The sequence below is a fragment of the Rhea americana genome, unplaced genomic scaffold (genome assembly GCF_003343005.1).
Source record: "Rhea americana isolate MKP2758 unplaced genomic scaffold, rheAme1 scaffold_137, whole genome shotgun sequence".
NCBI classification, from domain to species: Eukaryota; Metazoa; Chordata; class Aves; order Rheiformes; family Rheidae; genus Rhea; species Rhea americana.
The window spans coordinates 989041-1009889 of record NW_028185450.1 but is presented as its reverse complement, the minus strand read 5'-3'; the positions used below and the strand labels follow the sequence as shown (position 1 = coordinate 1009889).

At 36.2% G+C, this 20849-nt stretch overlaps 1 protein-coding gene across 1 annotated transcript in view; it reads left to right on the top strand.

Moving 5' to 3' along the window:
- Positions 1–20849, top strand: part of FMN2 (formin 2) — a 166493-nt gene that overhangs the window by 34669 nt on the left and 110975 nt on the right. The window contains exons 5-6 of the mRNA XM_085298284.1: positions 3689–3750; positions 19622–20847. Of these exons, the coding sequence (XP_085154410.1) occupies positions 3689–3750; positions 19622–20847 (1288 nt within the window). The remainder of the gene's footprint in view (positions 1–3688; positions 3751–19621; positions 20848–20849) is intronic.

Sequence of the window (20849 nt, the reverse complement as noted above, 5' to 3'; positions counted from 1 at the left end):
CTTATATTTATAACCCTTTTTAAAATAAAGCCTGCCTAAGCTACAAATAAGCTAGAGAAAGCTAGAGAATTGTATCAACATGTTAAATATTGATAAACATATACAAGCTGCCTTTTCCTATGAGTAGTTGTTGTTCTTTAAGAACTTTTCAGTAAGGGATGTAGTTTGTACTGATTAGCATAACAGGAAACATTAGCAAACAGGAAAGATACTGGTTAAGYGTGTCTTGGCTGAAGCTGACTACAGAAAAGCTGGAAGCATTGCAGGCAATGGAGTCATTGCAGGCAATGAAGAGTCAGTCTATAGAAAAATCATGAAAAATACTTCAAACTAATACTTTGGGTTTTCTGTAGGTACACTGCAGTATATCCCTGGATGGTGGTGGACGTGGGTGTGTTTTGGGTTTTTTGTTATTTGTTTGTTTTGTACTGATTCATAATCAAAAATCTCTGGGTAAATATGTAATGATTGAAAGCACTAGAGAACTTGACCTGTCAACGCTTAAGCAAATTGCTAATTTAATTCTGAGAATAGTATTACATCTGGCAGGCTAAAACAGACATCTAAACGTATACATGCTTGATAAGAATGAAGAGTAGTGTATTTGTGTAATGGTGATATATAAATATCATCTTTCCCTTCAGACTGTTGGGACTTGTGTAACGGTCTGTTGCTTTATTGCATGGTGGCAAATTAAAGGAACTAAAAAGAAAGGGAAGGAGGATGGCTCATGTGAGTACTTAAACAATAGGCCAAAGCCCCAAAACACTAATAATTTCTTTTAGCCTTGGAAGAGAAGCAGAGTACAGTCAACACAGCAGTCGAATAAGTTATTCAGGAAGTACATAAACTGGCGATACTGACTGTCATTTAACTGGCTTATAACTAAGTAGTATAGGCAGTGGAGTGCACTTCTGCTTGAGCTAATATACCATGCAGCTGTATGACATCCAGATGCATATTTTCTTTTAATCACACTACTATTCATTAATTTTTGATGCTCCCAGTTTATCCTTTGCATTTTTTTCCAAAGATTTCTTTCTGACCTAAGAATATCTATCTCAAATGTCTTTTGAGAGGTATGGTGGGGAGGTTAGTTTAGAAAACTTATGGTTACGGGTATCAAAAGATGGCAGACAGCTCTAGAATTAGTCATGTGGTCATGTGTATGTGTGCATGTCTTGTTCAGCACTAGGACATCAGCCGATGTCCTGCTAAAAGTCCTAGTGAAAGTAAAGCCTTGTATTGGCAATCATCTAAAGTTTGTCTCTACCATACAGAAATCTAAAACTGCATGCATAGCCCTGGGGAAATACCCAGTCTCCAAATACTAGTTGAAAGTTTTCCTTGTTTTGCAAATCAGGTGGGGTTAACCAAAGAAGTTCTTTTCTTCCAAGTAATTTGTAAAACAAGTATCTGACAGTTGCTTATTTTAAGAATGCTAATACTCATCAGTTTCTTCAGTAGGAGGCGTTAAAGCTTTTTGCTAGATAATAACCATTCTATTGGGGGGTTTTGTTTTGTTTGTTTTTAGTAGCCATGAGGGGCAGGTGTCCAATTCATGGTAGCATCCTAAATTCCCTTCACTAAAGTGAAGTTATCTGAAAATCAGCAACAAGGCATAATTCATCCGCATAATTCATCCATACAAAAGCTTGTCAAAGTGAGAGAGGATCAGCTATATGACAGTCTATCCTCACCCAAGTCTCTATCACTGGAAACGGTTCTGTCAGATGAGACTCCATATGTTGTTCTAGTGAACAATGAAAGAATGTAAAAAGTCAAGAATTGTTACTATTCAAGGAGTATCCTTGCAGTGTAACTGCCACAGGCAATGAAACTTCCTCCTTGCACATCTTGCCTCCAACAGCTGGGATTATCAGAAAACTGTAAGGTGAACAGATGTCCAGGTATTTTGAATCTGACAGTTAAGCACATTGTACTTTTCCTGGTCAGCAGATTTGCCCACTGTACAGTAGTACCTCTAAAAGACATAAAAAGAATGTGTGGTGCGTGTTTTCTGGAGAGATTTAAGAAATATTTCTGTTCTTGCATTGTGTACAAAGGTAGGCTATGCTAGTTAACAAGGTGTAGCCACATCATTAGCAATACCCACTAAGCCCGTTAGAGAACTTTGCACTTTGTAGCTGATTTTTTTTTTTTTTTCTTACTGTCATCCTATCAAGCATTGAAACTGTGGCACAGAGAGGTCGTTAAAGATCAGAGAAGAAAATTGTGGAAAGCAGGGAATGGAAACCAGAACTCTTAATTCACAGCCCCATTTAAATAAATTCAAAAGAAGTCTTCATTATTCTCTGCCAGGACTTACCAAAGGACTTCAGAGTACTGAACGAGCATTGAGTTGTTGCATGCTTCTGTCATTGTCAGTGCAAAAATCTGTAATTCCTTTTTATATAGCAGGCAATCAAAATACTGCACTGCAGAAAAAAGGCAGGAATGTTCTGTACAAGTTTCTCCTTCAAATAGATACGTTGATTCAGATCGTATTTATTTCTTTTTTTAATTTCAAATACTGGTAGTTAGCTTTGGTTTAAATTTTTTAATGAAAATGTAGGTCCCAAAAACAAATATTGGTCGAAAGAGTGATAGTTATCCAACTTTAAAAATTAGAAAGGGAATCCAGTTTGAGGGAATTTCATGCTTTTCACTTTTTCAGGGAAAATTCACAGATAAAAGTTCTTACTTGCTTAATCACTGCTATTTTATTTTTCATTGTGACAGCGATGGTTGGTGATCTGTGGTTCTATTTGCAGCTATTAATCTGGGAAAAACATTTTTTTTCCTCTAAAGATAGTAATTAAGTGAAGGAATACTTAAATAATCATTAGGATTCTCATTAGTTATTTTTGAAGTAGAAAATAATTGAAGGAAGCTATTCTTAGAAGTGAAATATTGCTGTTTATTTTTTTCACTGTAAATGAATATCGTGTGGTCAAAATTCTGAAAATCAAATTCATGCTGATTCTTTGCCCAAATGAAAGGATGGAATCCAATCCAAAGGTGAAGAATTAGTTTTGTGTCTTCAATTTGAATGTTACCAGTTCTAGGAAGCTCTGACTGTACACTTACAAAATATTGGTCCCTTCTCTTCCCCATACCATCCTTTTGTAAGGCTGAGATGCTGGAGATGGGCAACAGTGCGACAAGGATGAAGTTCAAGTTTCATAAAATGTACTTACACTACTAAGCCAAATTGTCCTTCAAGTCCACTTTTAAAATGTGCATTTAGATCTATATCTCTATCTCATAGTAGAGATCTGAAACTTTATATTTGAGTAGAGGAGGGCTGGTGGAGGATGTGGAAAAAACACCAGAACTGCTAACAGTCACCATCCTGTTTACGGATTTTCTTGGCCTTTCATGAACAGATATGGTCAGTACAGTTTAAGGACAGAATACTTTTTAGAGGGATTTTATGGGAAGAACAAGCGTGAGCACTTTCCCTTGACCTTTTGTGGAATGTAGATAATATAGTTATAAGTAACTACTCTTTTGAATCAGAAATTTTGACAGTAACAGGCTTCTTTCAAGTTTATGTGCTATGCATTTATAATACCATTTAATGCTGAATCGTATTAAATACACTGCAGATTTAGATAAAAATTAGTTAACTCTATCATGTTCAATCTTATCTTCATAAAATCTATATTTTTCCTTCCAAATTCAGAGTTGAAATCTACAATCCTAGAAGGAGAGAAACAATGTGTAGATGATGTCCAGCGGCTACAGGTAAGGTTTTTGCAAAAGTATTTTATCTGGTATTTTGTAAAAAGTGGAAAAACAGTACTTCAGACAGTTTTGCAATAGTTCTTCTGCTTTTGTATAATGAATGTTTAAAATGTTTAAAATGCGAACATTCAGAAGTGTTTTTTATGTTCTAAATTCTGAGCGCAATTCTAATTTCAAAATAGTGATAAGCTCTATAGTGTGTTTTTTTTTTTCCTTTTTAGATAAAAAGATGCCTGAGATCATTCTCGTAAAATACTATTGTTCAGTTCACTCAGAAGTAACATTTATAACTCCAGAGGTCTGATGGTATTAACTAATATAATAGCAATAGAAGATCTGGTTCCTTATTAATCTACCAAAGTTCAGGTGATAACATGGGCAGAGATTTTTCAGAGAGAGTTAGAACTGATCTCTTTCTTTTCACTCAAGTCAATAGTATTAGGTGACCAGATAAAGGGTGATGTGTGGGACATCAGAGGAGATGTTCAACATAAATACAGTCTAAATTTATAGTTGAAATATAAGCATTTGTATGATATTCTTCATTAAATATAGTATAATTTGATGGAACTGAGAAATTTCAAATTCCAGTTCCCAAAAGACTTGCCTATTTTCCATGAAAGCTCTCTGAACACAAGTACAGACTTGCAAGCAGATAAGACTGCTAGTAATTGTTTGAGAAGGCATGAAGAGGATGGCAAACTTCTGTTTTCCTTAAAGTTTGATTTGGAACAAGCAGTGGTCAAAAGCTTTGATTTCTCTCTTCTCCTCCCCTCCCCCCCCTTTTTTTTTTGTATGTCTCAGGCATCACTACATCAAACATTATCTGATGTTTGACGTTGATCAAACATTATCTGAGAAAATGTTCAGTGATTTGCTTTTAAGAGAGAGAATAAGAAATGCTCACTGAAATGAATGTTACTGATTATCGAAATTACTGATCATTATATAAAATTAAAATTAYACAAATTTAATCCTGGTTCAGTCAGGGATATTAAAAGTATGGATGGGGAGAGGAGGTGTTGTGTATGTGTTCTCTTACCAAACAACATTCAAAGACTTCTAGTCAGTTACCCAAGTTCTTCAGTAGTTAAGAACATTTAAAGGCTAGAGCTCATTAATTAAAATAATATCAACCCTCCCGAAGTTGCAATATTTTAAAAAAGAAAGTAGGTAAGAAGTACTGCGTTAATGATGAGAGTATTGTTGTAAAGATAGGTAGATACTGTAGTACAAATGGAAAAATCCTATTTTCTGGGAGACAGACTAACATATTCAAATAGACTCATGATCTTGAAAAGCATGTTCAACAAACGCAAGCATGAACATCTTTCAAGAGGAGAGGTATGTTTTTAATATTTATATCCTATCACATCACAAGCTTTGTCACAAGCTTGTAACATCATAGTCAGAACTGATCAGTTTCCAATTGACACACACTAACTCTATTCCCAGCGCTTTGAAAACTTAACTACATAAATCTGTATCTCTCCTAATAATTAAATGTCCGTCTCTTCTTGTTTTAGATTCTCATCGAATTGCTCTTCACTTCTGTTTTACTTTACACAGTACTGTATGTTGTCAAGGTTATGTTGTCAGGATAGGGTGTTTGYTTTGTTTTGTTTTTTCCTTTCTCCCCAGTTCGGCTTTCACCAGTGGAAAGGGGATGTGGATTTGGGTCTATAACGCTTACAGAGAATGACATATGACAAACAGGAGACTTCTGGCTATATGGTTCCACTGAAACAGATTGGACTGTCATTAAGTTTTCTTAACTGGCTTGTAAAACCAGCATATTTTGTTTTCCAATTACTGAATTTTATTTTGTAGTGTTGTTAGAGATTCTGATTCCTCTTGCTCGGTGTTAACTTCTTCTGTCAATAATGTTAGCTTCTTCCATTTGCTACTATTACTCATCAACAGATAGCAAAACAAGGACTTTGTGTGCATGATTGCCTCCTTGACAAAAAATCATCTTGAGTTCTTGTTCTATTCTGCCTTTATTCTGGTTTATTTTGAAAATGAGAGTGGAAGTTATTTGATATGGGAAACTGTATGTGGAAAAAATGTTTAAGTGTCCCAACCATTTTTTTACAGTCCCAGTTGTTTTTAACATTTAGAAAGTAGAGTAATCAAACTATCTTTTCTTTCATCAGGTTTGTAGATAAGTCCTTTACTGAAATTGGATCATTCTCGGTATTATTTTTCTTTTTCTTTTCTTTTCTTTTTAATGATAAAATGCGATAGAATATTTCTTCTAGAGATCTGGCTCCTTTTTATTTTTTGGCTAGTTTGTCCCTAGTTTTCCTTTCTGAAGAAAGCAAGTGTTGGCTGAAGTTAGCTAACTAGATGATTTTTTTTTCCTTTTAATACTTAGAGAAAAGGAGTCCTAGTGTAAAATTTGAAGCTTTCAGCTAAGTCTACTTACAGTTTCCCTCCCTTTCCCCTCTCTCTCCAGGGACATTTTCCCAGTGGTGTAAAAACAATTGGCAATGGCTAATAATGACATAGAAATAAATGCAAATGTAACGTTGCTGATTATTCATTGCCATTATAATAAATAGTTAGCTAAAAAGCATGCCACACACACACAGGCTTCATTCCACACTAGCTAGCGACTGAAAGCGCCTTTTCTATTTATCCTTTCCTTCCTTACCTCTATGGTTTATGTGTGACCTTGTGTTCTCTTGACTAATTCCCAAAAGTTTCTAGGACAGCTCTTGTTCAATCCAAAATAGCCTGTTTTTAAAAATAATTTAAAAAAATGGGAGGGGTCAGGGTGTTTGGTGTTTTTGGATCTAGTAAACAGAGGAAAGATGAGAGGAAATTGAGAGCCATATCAAATCTCAGTTTTGAAATGTTCTGCGTAGATGTCCCAGTATGAACAGAGAAAGCTTAGTTTGGCCAAAGTCCTTTAATTCCTTTAATTAAGAAAGAAGAGAAAAAATGAATGGCCTAATTTAGAGACCCCAGTTTCAAGCCTGATGTTTAGATTTAGATGGTTTGGCAGACACCTAAATTCTGTATCCCCTATACTCTTCATTATTAAAAAAAAAAAAAAAAAAGAGATTTTTTTGATTGCTTGTGATCGGTGCTAACCATTGGGTAGCACACAAATTAAAAAAGAAAGCCCTGATTATATTTGTTTAAGGGTCAGCATCCAGTAGGAATCAATTCTTCCTCATTCCGTTGAAGATGACTGTGATGCTGTTTCAGAAGATGAGGTTTTGCCAGACTGATCCAGTTTTTAGCAGTTCAGTTAAATGATAGTTTGCAGTAGGTATTTAATGTATATTTACAGCAGAAAAACTTGCCATCAAAATTCTTGTGCCTTAACATTTCAGGCTTAGTTGTTCATTTTGGTTTGGTTCACCTTGTTTCAACCAATAATCCTTCAATCAAATCATATGTCCTCTTGGAATACGATGTACTTCAATTCATAGTAACAGACAAAAAACTTTGACAGTTCTCAGGCACTAAAGAGATTTATGCTGTGTGATCTATTGATGCACTTTCCAACAATACCAACCTTAAATTGTAGAAGACATTTTGCCATATTGAATATACTTTTCATTTTAAAAACATTGTAACTCTGGTTCTTGGAGTATCTCTGCAGAATATTCCTAGCTACAACACTGTTGATACTCCCTCTCTGTGTCAGTCTGGAGGGACTTTTACTGTAGTCTTTAACTGCAAATTGTGATAACTATTTAAGGAAATAACTTAGTGATATTCAAAATGTTCCAATTTTGACACTTTGTAATACAACCAAGAAAGGTTGTGATATCTTTTAAGATAAATATCACAAGTCTATTTAGAAAATACCCATAAAGCGATGGGGATTAGGATTTGTATTCTCATCGCTATAAAATTCTCAGCTTGACCTTGTCTTTGGAAACATGCATGCTGCTCAAACTTGTCTCTTAAATGAACTTTCAGGGAAAAAAAAGAGCTAAAATTTCATTCTGTATGGATTCTTGCTGTAGGACAACAGGCCTCAAATTATGGGATAGGCCTTCTGGAAGGTAAATGTAAGAATTTGTGTGAAATGGTGAAATTATTCCCCCCCCCCCCCCCTCCCTCAAAAGATAATAAATTGAAAAAAAATTAAAAAACAGGGAGATTTTTAAAAATCTGTTTTGTGTTTCTGATGTGACTCTCATCAGCCTAGAGGAAAGCTGCAGAAAACACTGGTTAGCAATTTGTTCAACAGAAACTGGAGAAGAATTGGTTTTGGAACTCATAAAGGAAAAGCGCTCAATCTGTGGCTGTGGTTCTTTTTAGACTGCTTCATTCCTTTGCATGTTCTTTCTTGAAATAGTCATTCAGAAGGACGCAGTTATCTCGGGAATACAAACCACTCCTCTTCCGTCCCTTTGCTACTTGCCAGAATCCTTTTGTAAAGGGGAACAGAAGGCCTGTAGAGGAAATGAACATGTCTTCTGAGAGAGTTCTTTACCCACAGAAGTATGATTGCTAAAGTCTTAGATTTCTGCATTAAAAAAAGAACATGTTTGGGTAAAACAAGGTGTATGTCATGTCCAGTAGGATCCACTAGATGCAATTATCTCGTATTGAGAAAAGAAAGGAATATGAAAGAAGCAAACTTTTTGTAAGTCATCCATATGGATTAAATGATGGTGGATTCTGTACGTTTTTTGCAAAGTAAATACTGTAGCTAACTGGTGTTCTCTGTCCTTGCAAATAGAATTGGATATACTATAGAAGAAGCACTCTATCAATGTAAACTTCCTGCGACATCATGCCAAGCAGTGACCTATCTCAGGAAATTAAAAACTTAGAGTTATCTAGAGATATAAACCTTTTTTGCTCTAATCTTGCACACTATAAAGCGATGTTTGCAATATATGATGCAGGAACTTATGATGTAATTGTAGATCCAATATGTAATGTTACAATTGAGTTATCTTACCTTAAACCAAGTGAATATTAGGAATCATATATAGGCAGACTGTGTTTTCTTGTTAGCTTGGAAGTAAAATATGATATATCAGTGATGCATAGAAAGGAAACAAAGCTGTGTAACGCAAGAGGTGATGGAAACCCAACAACAGTTCTTAGCAGTTCCAACGACTCCAACAATAAAGTACAGAACACTTGGTCAAGCAATAAAGGGAAATCTTAATTTTTGTTGAACGTAAATCCAGGAAATGATTAGTGCAAAACTCTGGGTTTTTTTTAGATCTTGATGTCACACAATTTCAGTGCAGAAGTTTCCAGCTTGATTGATGAAAATCTGTCTTTGCTGCTTAATATTCTTTAGTTAAAACATGATGCAGTTTTCCAGACTTGATTTTCGATTTAGAAAAATCTAGTAAGCACTAATATATTTTTCATGTTTTACAACTCTAGTATGTAAATGAACTGAACTTCTTTTACGTAAAAGTGATTAAGTGGGATGTTCTCCAAGATAAGATCCTGAGTTCAGGCAACTTGGTTTGTTCTTTCTCCTATATCCTCAGTAGCTGAACTTTGTGATTGATGCACTGGCTTCTGATAGTGTCAGAATTTCTTAGGCCCTGAAGGAAGGGTGAGAACACAAACAGAAATGAAGAAAGAAGTGTTTAGAGAGCCTGAAAGACATCATAAAGGAGGCCTACTCAGCCACTAGATGGCGGTTAAGTATTTTTGAATGGATTATGCCAAGCACTTGTAAGTCGTTCTCAGTGGACTGCTGAAGATACTTTCCAGAGAAAATATTAACATTTTTTTTTAGCCAAAAAGTGACTATTTTTTTTAATTTAATCTGTAAAAAGTTCTCTTTGTGTTTAATCTGATCAAGATTTAGTAACTGGATCGTCTCTCAAAGCTTTTTTAAAAAAAAATGTGCCCTAAGAATAATAACAAAACCCCAAAATAATAAATTTTTAGAAAGTTCTGTTTTGTCCCTGTTGAGTCTATTAAGCCTAAGGGGGACACATTTTGTTGGTAAATAATCTTGAGTTCTGGATGACCATCTCTGTAGGGGTTACTTTAAAGTTTTGCTGTTGTATTGCCATCATTTAAAAAGAGAATTTTATTACTCATTGGATATAGAGGTTCCACCAGAACCTCTGAATCTCGTCCATTTAGGTCTGATAAAAGAGAGAAGGTTATTTCTTAAAAAAAAAGAAAGAAAAAAAAAAGTGCATCTGACACCACTTTTCACTCTTAGTCAATTAGTAGACATACACGGAACAGATTACAAAGTAGTCTAATGTATTAAGCCTGCATGGTAGCAAAATAAAAGCATTTAATCCTCTGAATGAATATTAGTATTTTATATTGTTTCCAAACTCCCTGATGCTTGGATTGACTTACATTGTTTTGCTTGAAAATAGTGTTTGCTTTTTTCAAAAGGAGAAATACATCAGTATAATTTCCACTGAAGATGACAATAGACATTTTTGCACCCTTAACCTTGGCCACAGTAAGCCTACAGTTTTTGTTTTATTTTAATAATTCTTAATGTTAACTTCAAGATGAAGTTTTGTTTGTATGCTCTCTTGAATTGGAAAAGTTCTTTATTCTGTTTTCTCGCTCTGATACATGGCACGTTACCTCAATTACAGCTCTAAAATAACAGCATAAAAATTACAGTATATGTAGGGCTGAATAGGCACAAGCAAGGCTTAGATATTTGGTCAGATTTCTCAGGAATTTGTCTGGTTATCTCCAAGGATGGATATACAGTAGAGTTAACATATACTTTCCTGCTTTGTGTGGCCAGTAGTAAAATCTAAACAGTAAGGCTTTCTTTGTGATTAATTGCTACATTTCAGATTTGATATTTTCACAGTGGCTTAAAAGGAAAAGGTGTGCTCTAAGAGCTCGTGTATTTCCTGTAAATTAGTTCTAGCTCAAACACGGTTGGTTAAAATGAAGACAAGAAAATTCTGGTCTAGTTGAGGTGATTAAACCAATTTCCAGACTTCTCCACATAAGACTTTCATGTGAATGTGGCAGAGCAGAATATAAATTTTGTATCTAGTGATGATAATAAGCATTTTGCATTTTCCAGCCATATTTCAGTTTTTGATCTGCTGGCCAAAATTCAATATCTTACCAAAGTCAGCCTATTCAGAAAGCCATGTCATGTTATCAAAATGCTGCCATCATCCCACTTTAAATCCTTCTGCTTGCTTTCTGTTCTTAATATTGCCACCTTAAGCATAGATTGTGTGGTTTGCCTTCTTTCTTCATGACCTATGTTACTGGTTACTGTTTTCCTTTGCAAAGATCTGAGACCTTTGGAAATTACTTTTCCAATTTTGACTATTCTGTCTACTTAGATAAAAGACAGAACTCTCTGTCATTTGGGAGATAACTTCTTTGAAAAGTAGCACCAATTTCAGTTCATTAATAGTGCTTCAACTGTATGCCTGCAAATTCTATGCAATGAAAGTTGATTATAGACTTCCCTTTCTTCCATCCCTGGAAAAACAAGGAGAAACAAGAGTAAAGCTAAGACAGGCTTACTTGATTTTATCAAAATTACTTGATGATACTCAAAATCTTGGAATCAAGTCTCTCATGGTACAGCCAAAGTTCTGAAAAGCTGTTGTATATTGCATGGGTTAGCTCTTCTCCTTATGATACTGGGCACTGTTGAGTGTCTTCTCTCTTGTTCTTTACAACAAACTGACATTTCCCTGAGCAAATAGCAGATAGAAACGCATGATATGCATACACTTATGCCAGCAGAATTCAAAATGCAGTTTAAAATTGTATTTTTTCCTCCACTCTTTCTCAGTGAAAGAAAATTTCCTGAGACATTCCTTGCAGGACAACCTGGTCTCTTTTGTCAAGTTGGCTTAACCAATCTGAGAGACGTGATCCAGTCAAAAGTGGGTCATGATCTAAAAATAAAATACTTCTATTGCAACTCTCAGTATTAAAAATCAGATGCTACTTTACAGTGGTTTAGATGGTGAGAATTTCTACTGGACCTTGTGTGTAGAAATGAGATCAGATTTTTTTTTTTTTTTTTAAGACTCGTTTTTATTGGTCTTAAAGTATGTACTTCAGTCTGGCTATTTCTACGTTATTTTTTAAACAAAATGTAATCATGATATGTTGCTGTAACTGAGTTAGAATTGAAAAGTAAAGTCAATAAGAATGATACTATGCGTGTCTAGTCTTTGGATATGAAGACAGACTAGCCATTTTAACTTCACCTTACAATCAGATTAGGAATTAATTATCATTAATTTCTTCAATTAAAATTTTCGTAAGTAACACCAGTGAGATCACTTTGGTTGCTTTTACTTTTTCCAAATATTTTAAATACATATTTGTCATTTTTATTTGCTTTTCAGAGCCAGTGGATATATCGAAGGCCCAAAAGTACAGATAAAAACTAACTTGCAGATTGCTGTATATCAGTTACTTCCTGTTTTGAGTATTCATCTTAGGAGAATTATTTTTTCTAATGCCCTTTTTTTACTTAACATCCCAAAACATACAAGTCTTCTTCAATGATTTGATTTGTCATTGATTTTATTTAACTTTCTTTCACCAAAATGATGCATCTTTACTTTTAGTAGAGCCTTCCTACTTTGAAAGAGTTAGAGAAGGTGACTCCAGCCCCCAGCCTTCAGCATATTGATGGGCACGTTTGTAAAGATTGATTCCATTTCCCCAAACTTCTGCTGTGAGTAGGAGACTTGTATTTCAGGGCAGTGAAGACTATTTATTGCTCACTATCGTAATAAGATTTGATCTTATTATGGGTATTTTTTTGCTGCTTGTTCCCTGCTGGAAGCCCTGAAACAAAAGCAACATGTGAACCACCCATTTTGTGGTCTGGCTGAACTTTAGATGGAAAAGGCAAGCGCTCTGTAGAAGTATCAAATGCCAGATGGTTGCTTATCAGGATGTAGGAAAGTTCACCTGGAAAATCATTGTCTTTTTTTGCTATCCAGTAGTATCAGGATAAAAAATGAAAGCTGTTCAGAATGCTCCAAATCTAGATTGCATTATTGTTCTTGTTTGGGGCAATAGAATTCTAACTGTTATTTCTAACATTAAAAACTAGTATAGCTTCTGTAGACAAAACAAAAAGAAATAACAATAGAATGAGGTAGTTTACATGGTGCTTACCTCCCAGCGTGCTGGTCCACTGCAGGCTGAACCAAAAATCAAGAAAAGGCCTGGTATGAAATAAGATCAGCTCCTTTCTGCAGAATGTTAATGTAGTAATTTTCCAGGTATGACAGATTTTTGTTTCGTATTTTAACAGAATGAAATGAGGTGATCTCCTTGGCCTGAATACATAGAAAAACCTACCCAAACCTTTTAGACTTTCAGTTCAAATACTTCAGACCAAATGTGGGGAGTAGAAGAAAGGAAGTGATAATGTCACATGACAGGCATTCCAATAAGCAGTTTAAATGTCAAACATAAAGTAAATTCATAACATTTTTTTTTATCCCAACTTTTAAATAAATGCTTGACTCTTTAGCTACCTGCTGCTTTATCAGGCTACTGGCATAGGTAGCTAAGTTTCAATTAAATCTTTGCTGAAAGATTTGAGAATGGCAGTCATGTGATCTTCAACAGAGACAGAAGAAATAGGCAGAGCAAGATTGTAGTCAGAACTAGTAAAGATGAACCTCTTTTTTTACCTCCCATTTTACTTATGTACTTTACTGCTTTATGCTGTGGTGGCTGACAGGAAGTTTCTGGGTTAAATGAAGCTATATGGAATCTTTTTGAAGCCATTTTAAAGTACTGCTGTACTACTTCATGCTTCTCTAATAATGACTTTTCAAATATGCTGGAAGGGAAACATTCAAAATTTGTTTTCTATAAATCAGGTCTAAACACTTTCTCACCAGCTGGATTACAAAAATACTACTTGTACAGTCTAAAAGTAGTACTATGTAAGTGGAAAATAGTTATACTTAGTTATGCTTCTGTGTAGCTCCTAGGATGGTCAGTGGTTTTACAAAGTTTTCTTTTATATTGCATTGTCTCTTCTCTACAAAATCTCTTTTGAGGTTTCTGTTGCAGCATAGTTTAGTAATAACCTAAGGTCATATTTCACTTCAGTTAAGAACCTTTATGATTTTAGAGAAGACTCTACAAATTTTCAATCTCTGGACATCAAGTTTTCTGACCAAAATGGGGATTGTGATGAACTGAGGTCTTATTTTCTGAAATGTGCTTAGCCTAGAGATAAGGAATTCAAACAACAGTTTTGAAACAGAAACTTTAAAAAACTGAGTGTGAACAAAAATGTTTTCTTATGACCTCCAGCTTCAGAAGTTGACACTCATAATGCATTCGTCTTTGTTCAAAAGCCTGCGCTGCCTGCTGATCGTATGTTTGTTTAGTTGAATTTGAATTGTAACAATTAGATTTCTAATGTAATGCTTTTTGTCATCGATAGTAGGTTTGATGAAACCTCTTAGCTGATCAGACACATTTTAGCCTTAGTTAGGCACATTTCATCACCCCCAGACAGAATGCAGCAGAAGAGAGAATGGAGATTTCAAATTTGAATTGCAGCTCATAAACAGCACTTACAAGGCTCCTCCAATGTAACAAAGGCTATCAAAATACCTTGGCATAGTAGGAGCTAAAGATTCCCAGTGCCAGCACAGCGCAGGCTGGTGTAATTCGTATGCTGCAGTGTCACTGTGCAAGAGATCAGCTCATATCCACCAAATAAAGTTTATCAGTTTAGGCAAAGCAGAGCTCTATACTGCTTCTATTCTAGGGCTTGTTTGTTTAGTGCTAGCTTGTGAAGCTGTGCATTGTATTTCCATGTGGCTGTAGTAAAACACATGGAGCATAGCTTATGCTATTTGAAAACGTACACCCTTTGCCCCCATACACACACTTTTGATATAGTAAAAGCTTCTCAAAAGAGAATTGACCTGGTAGTTCAAGGAACAAAACAGTATCCAATACTAATCCCACTCCTTCAGCAATTTTTCATGAAGCCCTAGGCAAGTTGGCCAGATTCTGACTCAACCTCTATTACTATAAAACTAAATGTTCCAATGTGCTTTGTAGTTTAAGTGAAATGTGAAAAATAATTAAATGCTATTTTGTTAAGTTCTTAATGCAAATCAAGTGTTCATCAACACTTCCTATTTGACAATATCTGTAGCATTGGAAATGCTTGCTAAAATGTTGTATTTCCTTTTTTTTTTTTTTTTTTTNTAAGCTGGATTTGTGGTCATAAGAAGTAGCTTTGAAAATAGGTTAGAGAGGAATCTGAAGAGTTACCGCATTTTTCTGACTGAAAGGATTAAAATTCTTGCARTGATACTACTTTGTACCAGCATAAATGCTCAAGGGTTTTTTTTTTGTTTGTTTGTTTTTCCACTTTGCCTGGAAAGGAAGTTTTTATCAACAAAATGGTTGGAAAGGGTACCCTTCCAAGTAACTGAACACTGCTAGTACCAGGTGTTGCTGTATTGAAGGACCTGAGGGGTCTCTATTTTCCGTCTGAGTTTTGTTTATGTGTGTGCTTCCATTTTATGTATATATTTGCAATCAGGTAGCAGCACAGGCTCTCATTTATGAGTTGTACTGTAAAGGAACTCATAGGTTAATGTTTTGGAGGGAGAAAAATAAACAAAACAAACCCAAAATTATAGGCCTATCATCTAAATATGAATTCCACCCAGAGATGAAACTTCATGATGGTAAGTGACAAACTGTTGGAAATGATCAAATTGCTGATGCTATTGGCTTATAATAGTAAGAGACATTAACTTATAAAAATAAACTATCATCTGTCTTTATTAACTATTCCAAAATTACCTTTAAGAACAGTCATTCTATTTATTTTCAGAAGACAAAGACGTATTATTACTGTTCATAAAGCATGTAAGTAAATGCAAGTTGATACGTGTATTTTGGCTAGGGCTAAGTTTTGCAGATGTGTGCTCTTTTTCTACCTGGAAATTTAGTCATGGAAGGATCTGTAGGCTTCAGACACTTGTCTGAGAAACTAGGACATTAGACAGACTTGGAGGAGATCGCAGCAGTCTGTTCTAGATGTTTGAAGATCCTGGACGTGTTCTTTCTTTGCCTACATAGATCAGCTATGTGCTGGACATCTAATGTGTGTATGTGGTAAACATGGCAAAGTTTGAATGAGCTGGATGTACTGTACAGCATTTTGTATGTGTGCATCCCCCATGTCGTAAAGCCAGTATTCTTGAATGTATCTGATACTGTACGTACACAGGTCTATCAATGCAACACAGATACAGCCAGCAGTCCCAGATGCATCCAGCTTACTGCACATGGAATGCATGCAACTTGTTTGAGAAATGCTGATCACCATTCTATAACAATACACCTTTGGATCTTTTTTTTCCTATCAACTCTCAAACTGAAGTCACCCAGCTAAAGTAAGGGTTGCGCTTCCACATTTCTTTCTTTCTTTCCAGAAAGAAGACTGTTCCACAATACCTGGGTCCTGGGTAAGAACTCTAGGCAAGACAGAGTTCCCTCATGTCTCTTTTAAACCCCGTAGGCTTCTGCTGTGAAATTGTCCTTTGGATTAAAACTAATCCTTCTTTTCCTATATATATATGTATATATATGTATTTATGTGTGTGTGTGTGCGCATAAAAAAAAATTCTAAGTGGATCTTCTAGTTCTTGGGAACAGCTTTTGACCATCTTTTACATGTATAGAAAATGATGTCTTCCTTTGCTTACTTTTCTGAGAAAAATGTCTAATTTTCATGTCTGATCAGCCGTATTCTTTTTTCTTCCATCCATCCATCCATCTGTCCTTCTGTCTATACATCCTTCTTTAAGGGTAGTAGAAACTTTCTGTGGCTTATGTTTGATACAGACCTTTCTGATTCAGGGAAAGACCTCAAACTTCTTATTGGGGAAGAGGCAGAAATCTAATCTAATGAGACTTTAGGCTGAGGGCATCTTAAAAGGCAAAATGAAAAATATCTCAATTTATCTGAAATAATTACTGAAACATATAAATACTGCCCACTCCCCCCCCCCCAATAAATTTAAAGCATGCAAGCAAGTTCCTCTGGATAAATATCTCAACATTCAGCGCAAAGCTTCATCTGTTCATAATGTATTGTCACTGAAAAAAAGGATAGATTGGTAATTCTTAGGTAACAACACAATAGCAAATTTATCGTCTTGTCTGAAATTATGCAAAGTCATATCTAAAGGACAGCAGAAATATAGTCTCTTAGGGCATGGAGCAAAAGGTTACTTTCATTCATCAGGACATTTTTGTTTATTCTCTGCAATTTCTTAATCATGTCACTTGTTTGCCCATTTATTTAAATTTTTAAAATACTTCTTCTCTTGTAATAAGTTTAATGGTCTGCAGGGTGAATTCTCATGTATAACATTGAATTCTAGGTTTTTCCTGTAGTTCAGGTAGAATTTCAAGATTCAAGAATTACCTTTTGTTCTTGTGTAAAATTGAATCCAATCTCCTGAATAAACGAATTTTTAAAGCAGTGAACTGTTCTTCTGAGATCAGCCGTCGTGAAGGTAAATCTCTTTGGAGCCATTTAATATTGTGTCTAATTCTGTTGACTTCAGTTTGTTTGTGGCAGGAATTAACTTTCCAATTCAGATAGAACTGGGAAGCTATAACGTCCATAAAGCGTGTGGTAAATTGTTCTTTTAATGTAAAAAGGGAGCTTAGGAAAGTTACAGTCTTGGAAAATTATATTTGTTCTTGAATAACTGAAGACTGACTTGTGGGCTTAATAATCTTAGGAGCACGTTTGCTTTGCTATTGTTGGCCTTTTGAAGTATCGTTAGGCCTTATATTATTGTATTTGCAGAAGACTGGTGGAGGAGCTGAACTTTACATGAGGGATCTAATGCTAAGTATTAAACATTTGAATTTTTAATGAACTTATTCAGCAATACTGTTGCTACTACAAGGTACTGAGTTGTTACAGGAAGCCGAGTGCATTGACTAAAAGCAGCATGAATAGTCTGTAAAGGAAGCATCTTTTTCAGTCTTTTTTTTTTTTTTTTTTTTTTTTTTTATACTGTAATATTGTTTGTTAGTAAGTCTTTGTTCAGTCCTTCACCACTCATCCAAACCCTTTTTTAAGGTTCCTCCCTCTAACTGGTTTACATTCCTCTTCTGAGTTTGGTACAGAGACCTATACGTTTTTAGGGAGACCTACTTGTAATCCATAACTTTGGTTTCATATTGCCATTCCAGAAAGTTCAGACAATGCAGAAGGCTGTAAATTTTGATGAGAGTGTTTCAAAATCAAGCAACTGGTTTGCATGTAGGAATTACTATTTTACTTCTGGAATTGTTTTGGAAAGCTGGAAAACTCTAAAGATGAAGATGAAATTGAAATGTTATGTTTGAAAATCAGTTCTGTGTAGGAACAATTTTGTAAGTATTAATGAACATATATTTTATTAATAGTTCTCAGCTGGAAGTTATGAGTTCATTTTCCAGAAGAAAAATTGACTTTTAAATGTTTTATGTGTCAAAGGGTGAGACAGAAACGATCATCTTCATGATACAAACCAAGGCAATTAGTATTAGTCAGATACTGTGTGTTTCTTTGGAGATTTCTTTACAAAGCTTGGAATCTTTCAAATATTCATATTTTACATATGAAGAAAGTCTACAATCTCATCTGTGAATTTTATCATTTTAAGAGAAAACAGAAAGGCACAATGGTTGTGACGTTGTGTCATAACCACTTGGGAAACCTGTTTCATGGTAAAGAATTCTTATAAATGCTCAAAGTGGTGATATTGGTGACCACAATTCTAAATTAAAAAAAAAAAAAAAAAAAAAAAAAAAATTACAAAGTGAATGCGTGTAAGAATAAAAAAAGTTCAACTTTGGCAAGTTCTTTATTGAAAGACTTTGTGTTATAAGGTCATGTCTGCTCTGTCTCCTGCTCAGCTCTCCTGAGTAAGCGCAAATGGCTATTCTTGGACTACATGGTTTCCCTTAGTACCGTCTGATAAACCACATACCCATTACACTGAGTACAGTTTGGTACTGATAGTTATTTAGGAATGTAGGAATTCCTGTGCTGTCTAAGACTAATGTTTTTTCTATTCATTCTGCAGCAGGGAGGATCAGATGCTTCAGAAAAAAATATATATGAAAAAATGTGAAAATTGCCTAATTACAGAATAACCATCCCACAAAGGAAGCTTTTCTAATACTACTCACTCAGTTTGTCAATTGTTGAGGAGTTTCAGATCTTAGGTGGGAGGAAAGTTCTCTTAGTATTGTCTTATTTCTTTCCTTCCCAAATGTGTTGGCTGAAGAAAAGCATTCTCTGTTCTGAGGCTAGCTGTTTTAAAAAAGTGAGCATTCATAATATTCTGCTTTTGTAATCTGTATTGTATTAAGGCATGTATTGAAATCTAGCTTTCAACAGTATGCCAAGCTGTTATGCATAATGCATCATTCTGAAGAAACATTTAACATATTTTCAGTTAAAAAAATTGAATTAATGCAGTGTCTTTCCTGCCTCCGTATCAGCACATCCATGTGTGCACGCTCACAAACACACATGCTTTTGTGGTAGTTGTATTCAGTGGTTGATTGTTTTCTTGATCAGTGTGTTTGGAGGGAAAGAGAGGTTGTTGCTAATTTTTGGTTTTGACAAAAGATAATCACAGACCAAAGAGTGCTCACACTGAGGAAAGTAGTTCAATACTGAAGTAAGTCATTTTCCTAAAGTCTCTTCTTCCATTGTAAGATACAGCTAGCCAAAATAATATCTCTGTTTTTAAAGGCTTGTTGTAACTGTCTTTCTGAACATATGGAATACCAATATCCTTGATCTAAGTTTTATTTTTTAATATAGTAACAAATATTATCTGTTTTGTGATTATTATATTTTTATTATTATTTTAAGGATGATTTTGAGGTTAAATCTGAGGAGCGTGCCAATGTCATCCAACAGCTTGAGCAAACTATTGAGGATCTGAGGACCAAAATTGCAGAACTAGAGAAACAATTCCCTGCTACAGAAGTACAGATCGCAGCGAGGGAACAGGAAAATGAGCACAGACACTCGCTCTGCAAGGAACTCAGTATTGTGACTCTTCAAACAAACGGAGAGGAGGTTGTATTCAGAACTGTGTCACAAGCAAGGTCTGTACAAACATCACCAACAGAAGATTATTTAACACACACAATGCCTTCAGCCAATGCACTGCCACAGCCACCCTCACCACCATGCTTGGAAGGGGGCAAAAGTGAAGGGCCGACTCAGCAATTGCCAACTCTGGAACTACAGCCCACGTTTTGTTCTGAAATCTCCTTAATTTTGTCACCGAAACTAATCTCAGTGCCGCTGGATACAAGCCAATCGGTACAAAGTACACCACAGTCACCTCTTCCAGAACCCAAAGTTAATTTGTCCCTTGCATTTGAAGGAGAGACTGGATTGCCAGCTCCCCAGCAGCCTCTAAGTATTGGCAATGTGACTTGTATTGAATGTTCCCTGTCTGTGCCACCAGAACCCTCTTACAGCATTCTCCCATCACTTCCAGCCCCCAGCCTGGCTCCACTTGCACCCTTGCCAGGAGGACCACCCCCACCACCCCTGCCCAGTTCAGGACTCCCTCCAGCAGTGCCACACCTAGACCACTCTTTGCCCAGCATCCTGATGCCTCCTCCTCCACCTTCRCCAGGTGGGGAGATATGGATGCTGCCTCCAGCCCCGCCTCTTCCAGATGCTGGAGTCCCAACACCACCTCCACCACCACTTCTGCCCAGTGGAGGTATCCCACCCCCACCACCACCTTTACCTGGGGCCAGTGTCCCTCCCCCACCTCCCCCTTTACCTGGCCTGGGAGTGCCACCCCCACCCACAGCACTACCTCTGCCTGGAGCAGGAGTGCCACCAGTTCTCCAGCCTGTACCTGGAGAGGGCATTCCGCCCTCTCTCCCTCCTCCTCCACCCCCCCTGCCTGGTGCAGGTGTCCCCCCTCCTCCTCCACCACCCCCTCTGCCTGGTGCAGGTGTCCCCCTTCCCCCACCACCACCCCCCCTGCCTGGTGCAGGTGTCCCCCTTCCTCCACCACCACCCCCCCTGCCTGGTGCAGGTGTCCCCCTTCCCCCTCCACCACCTCTGCCTG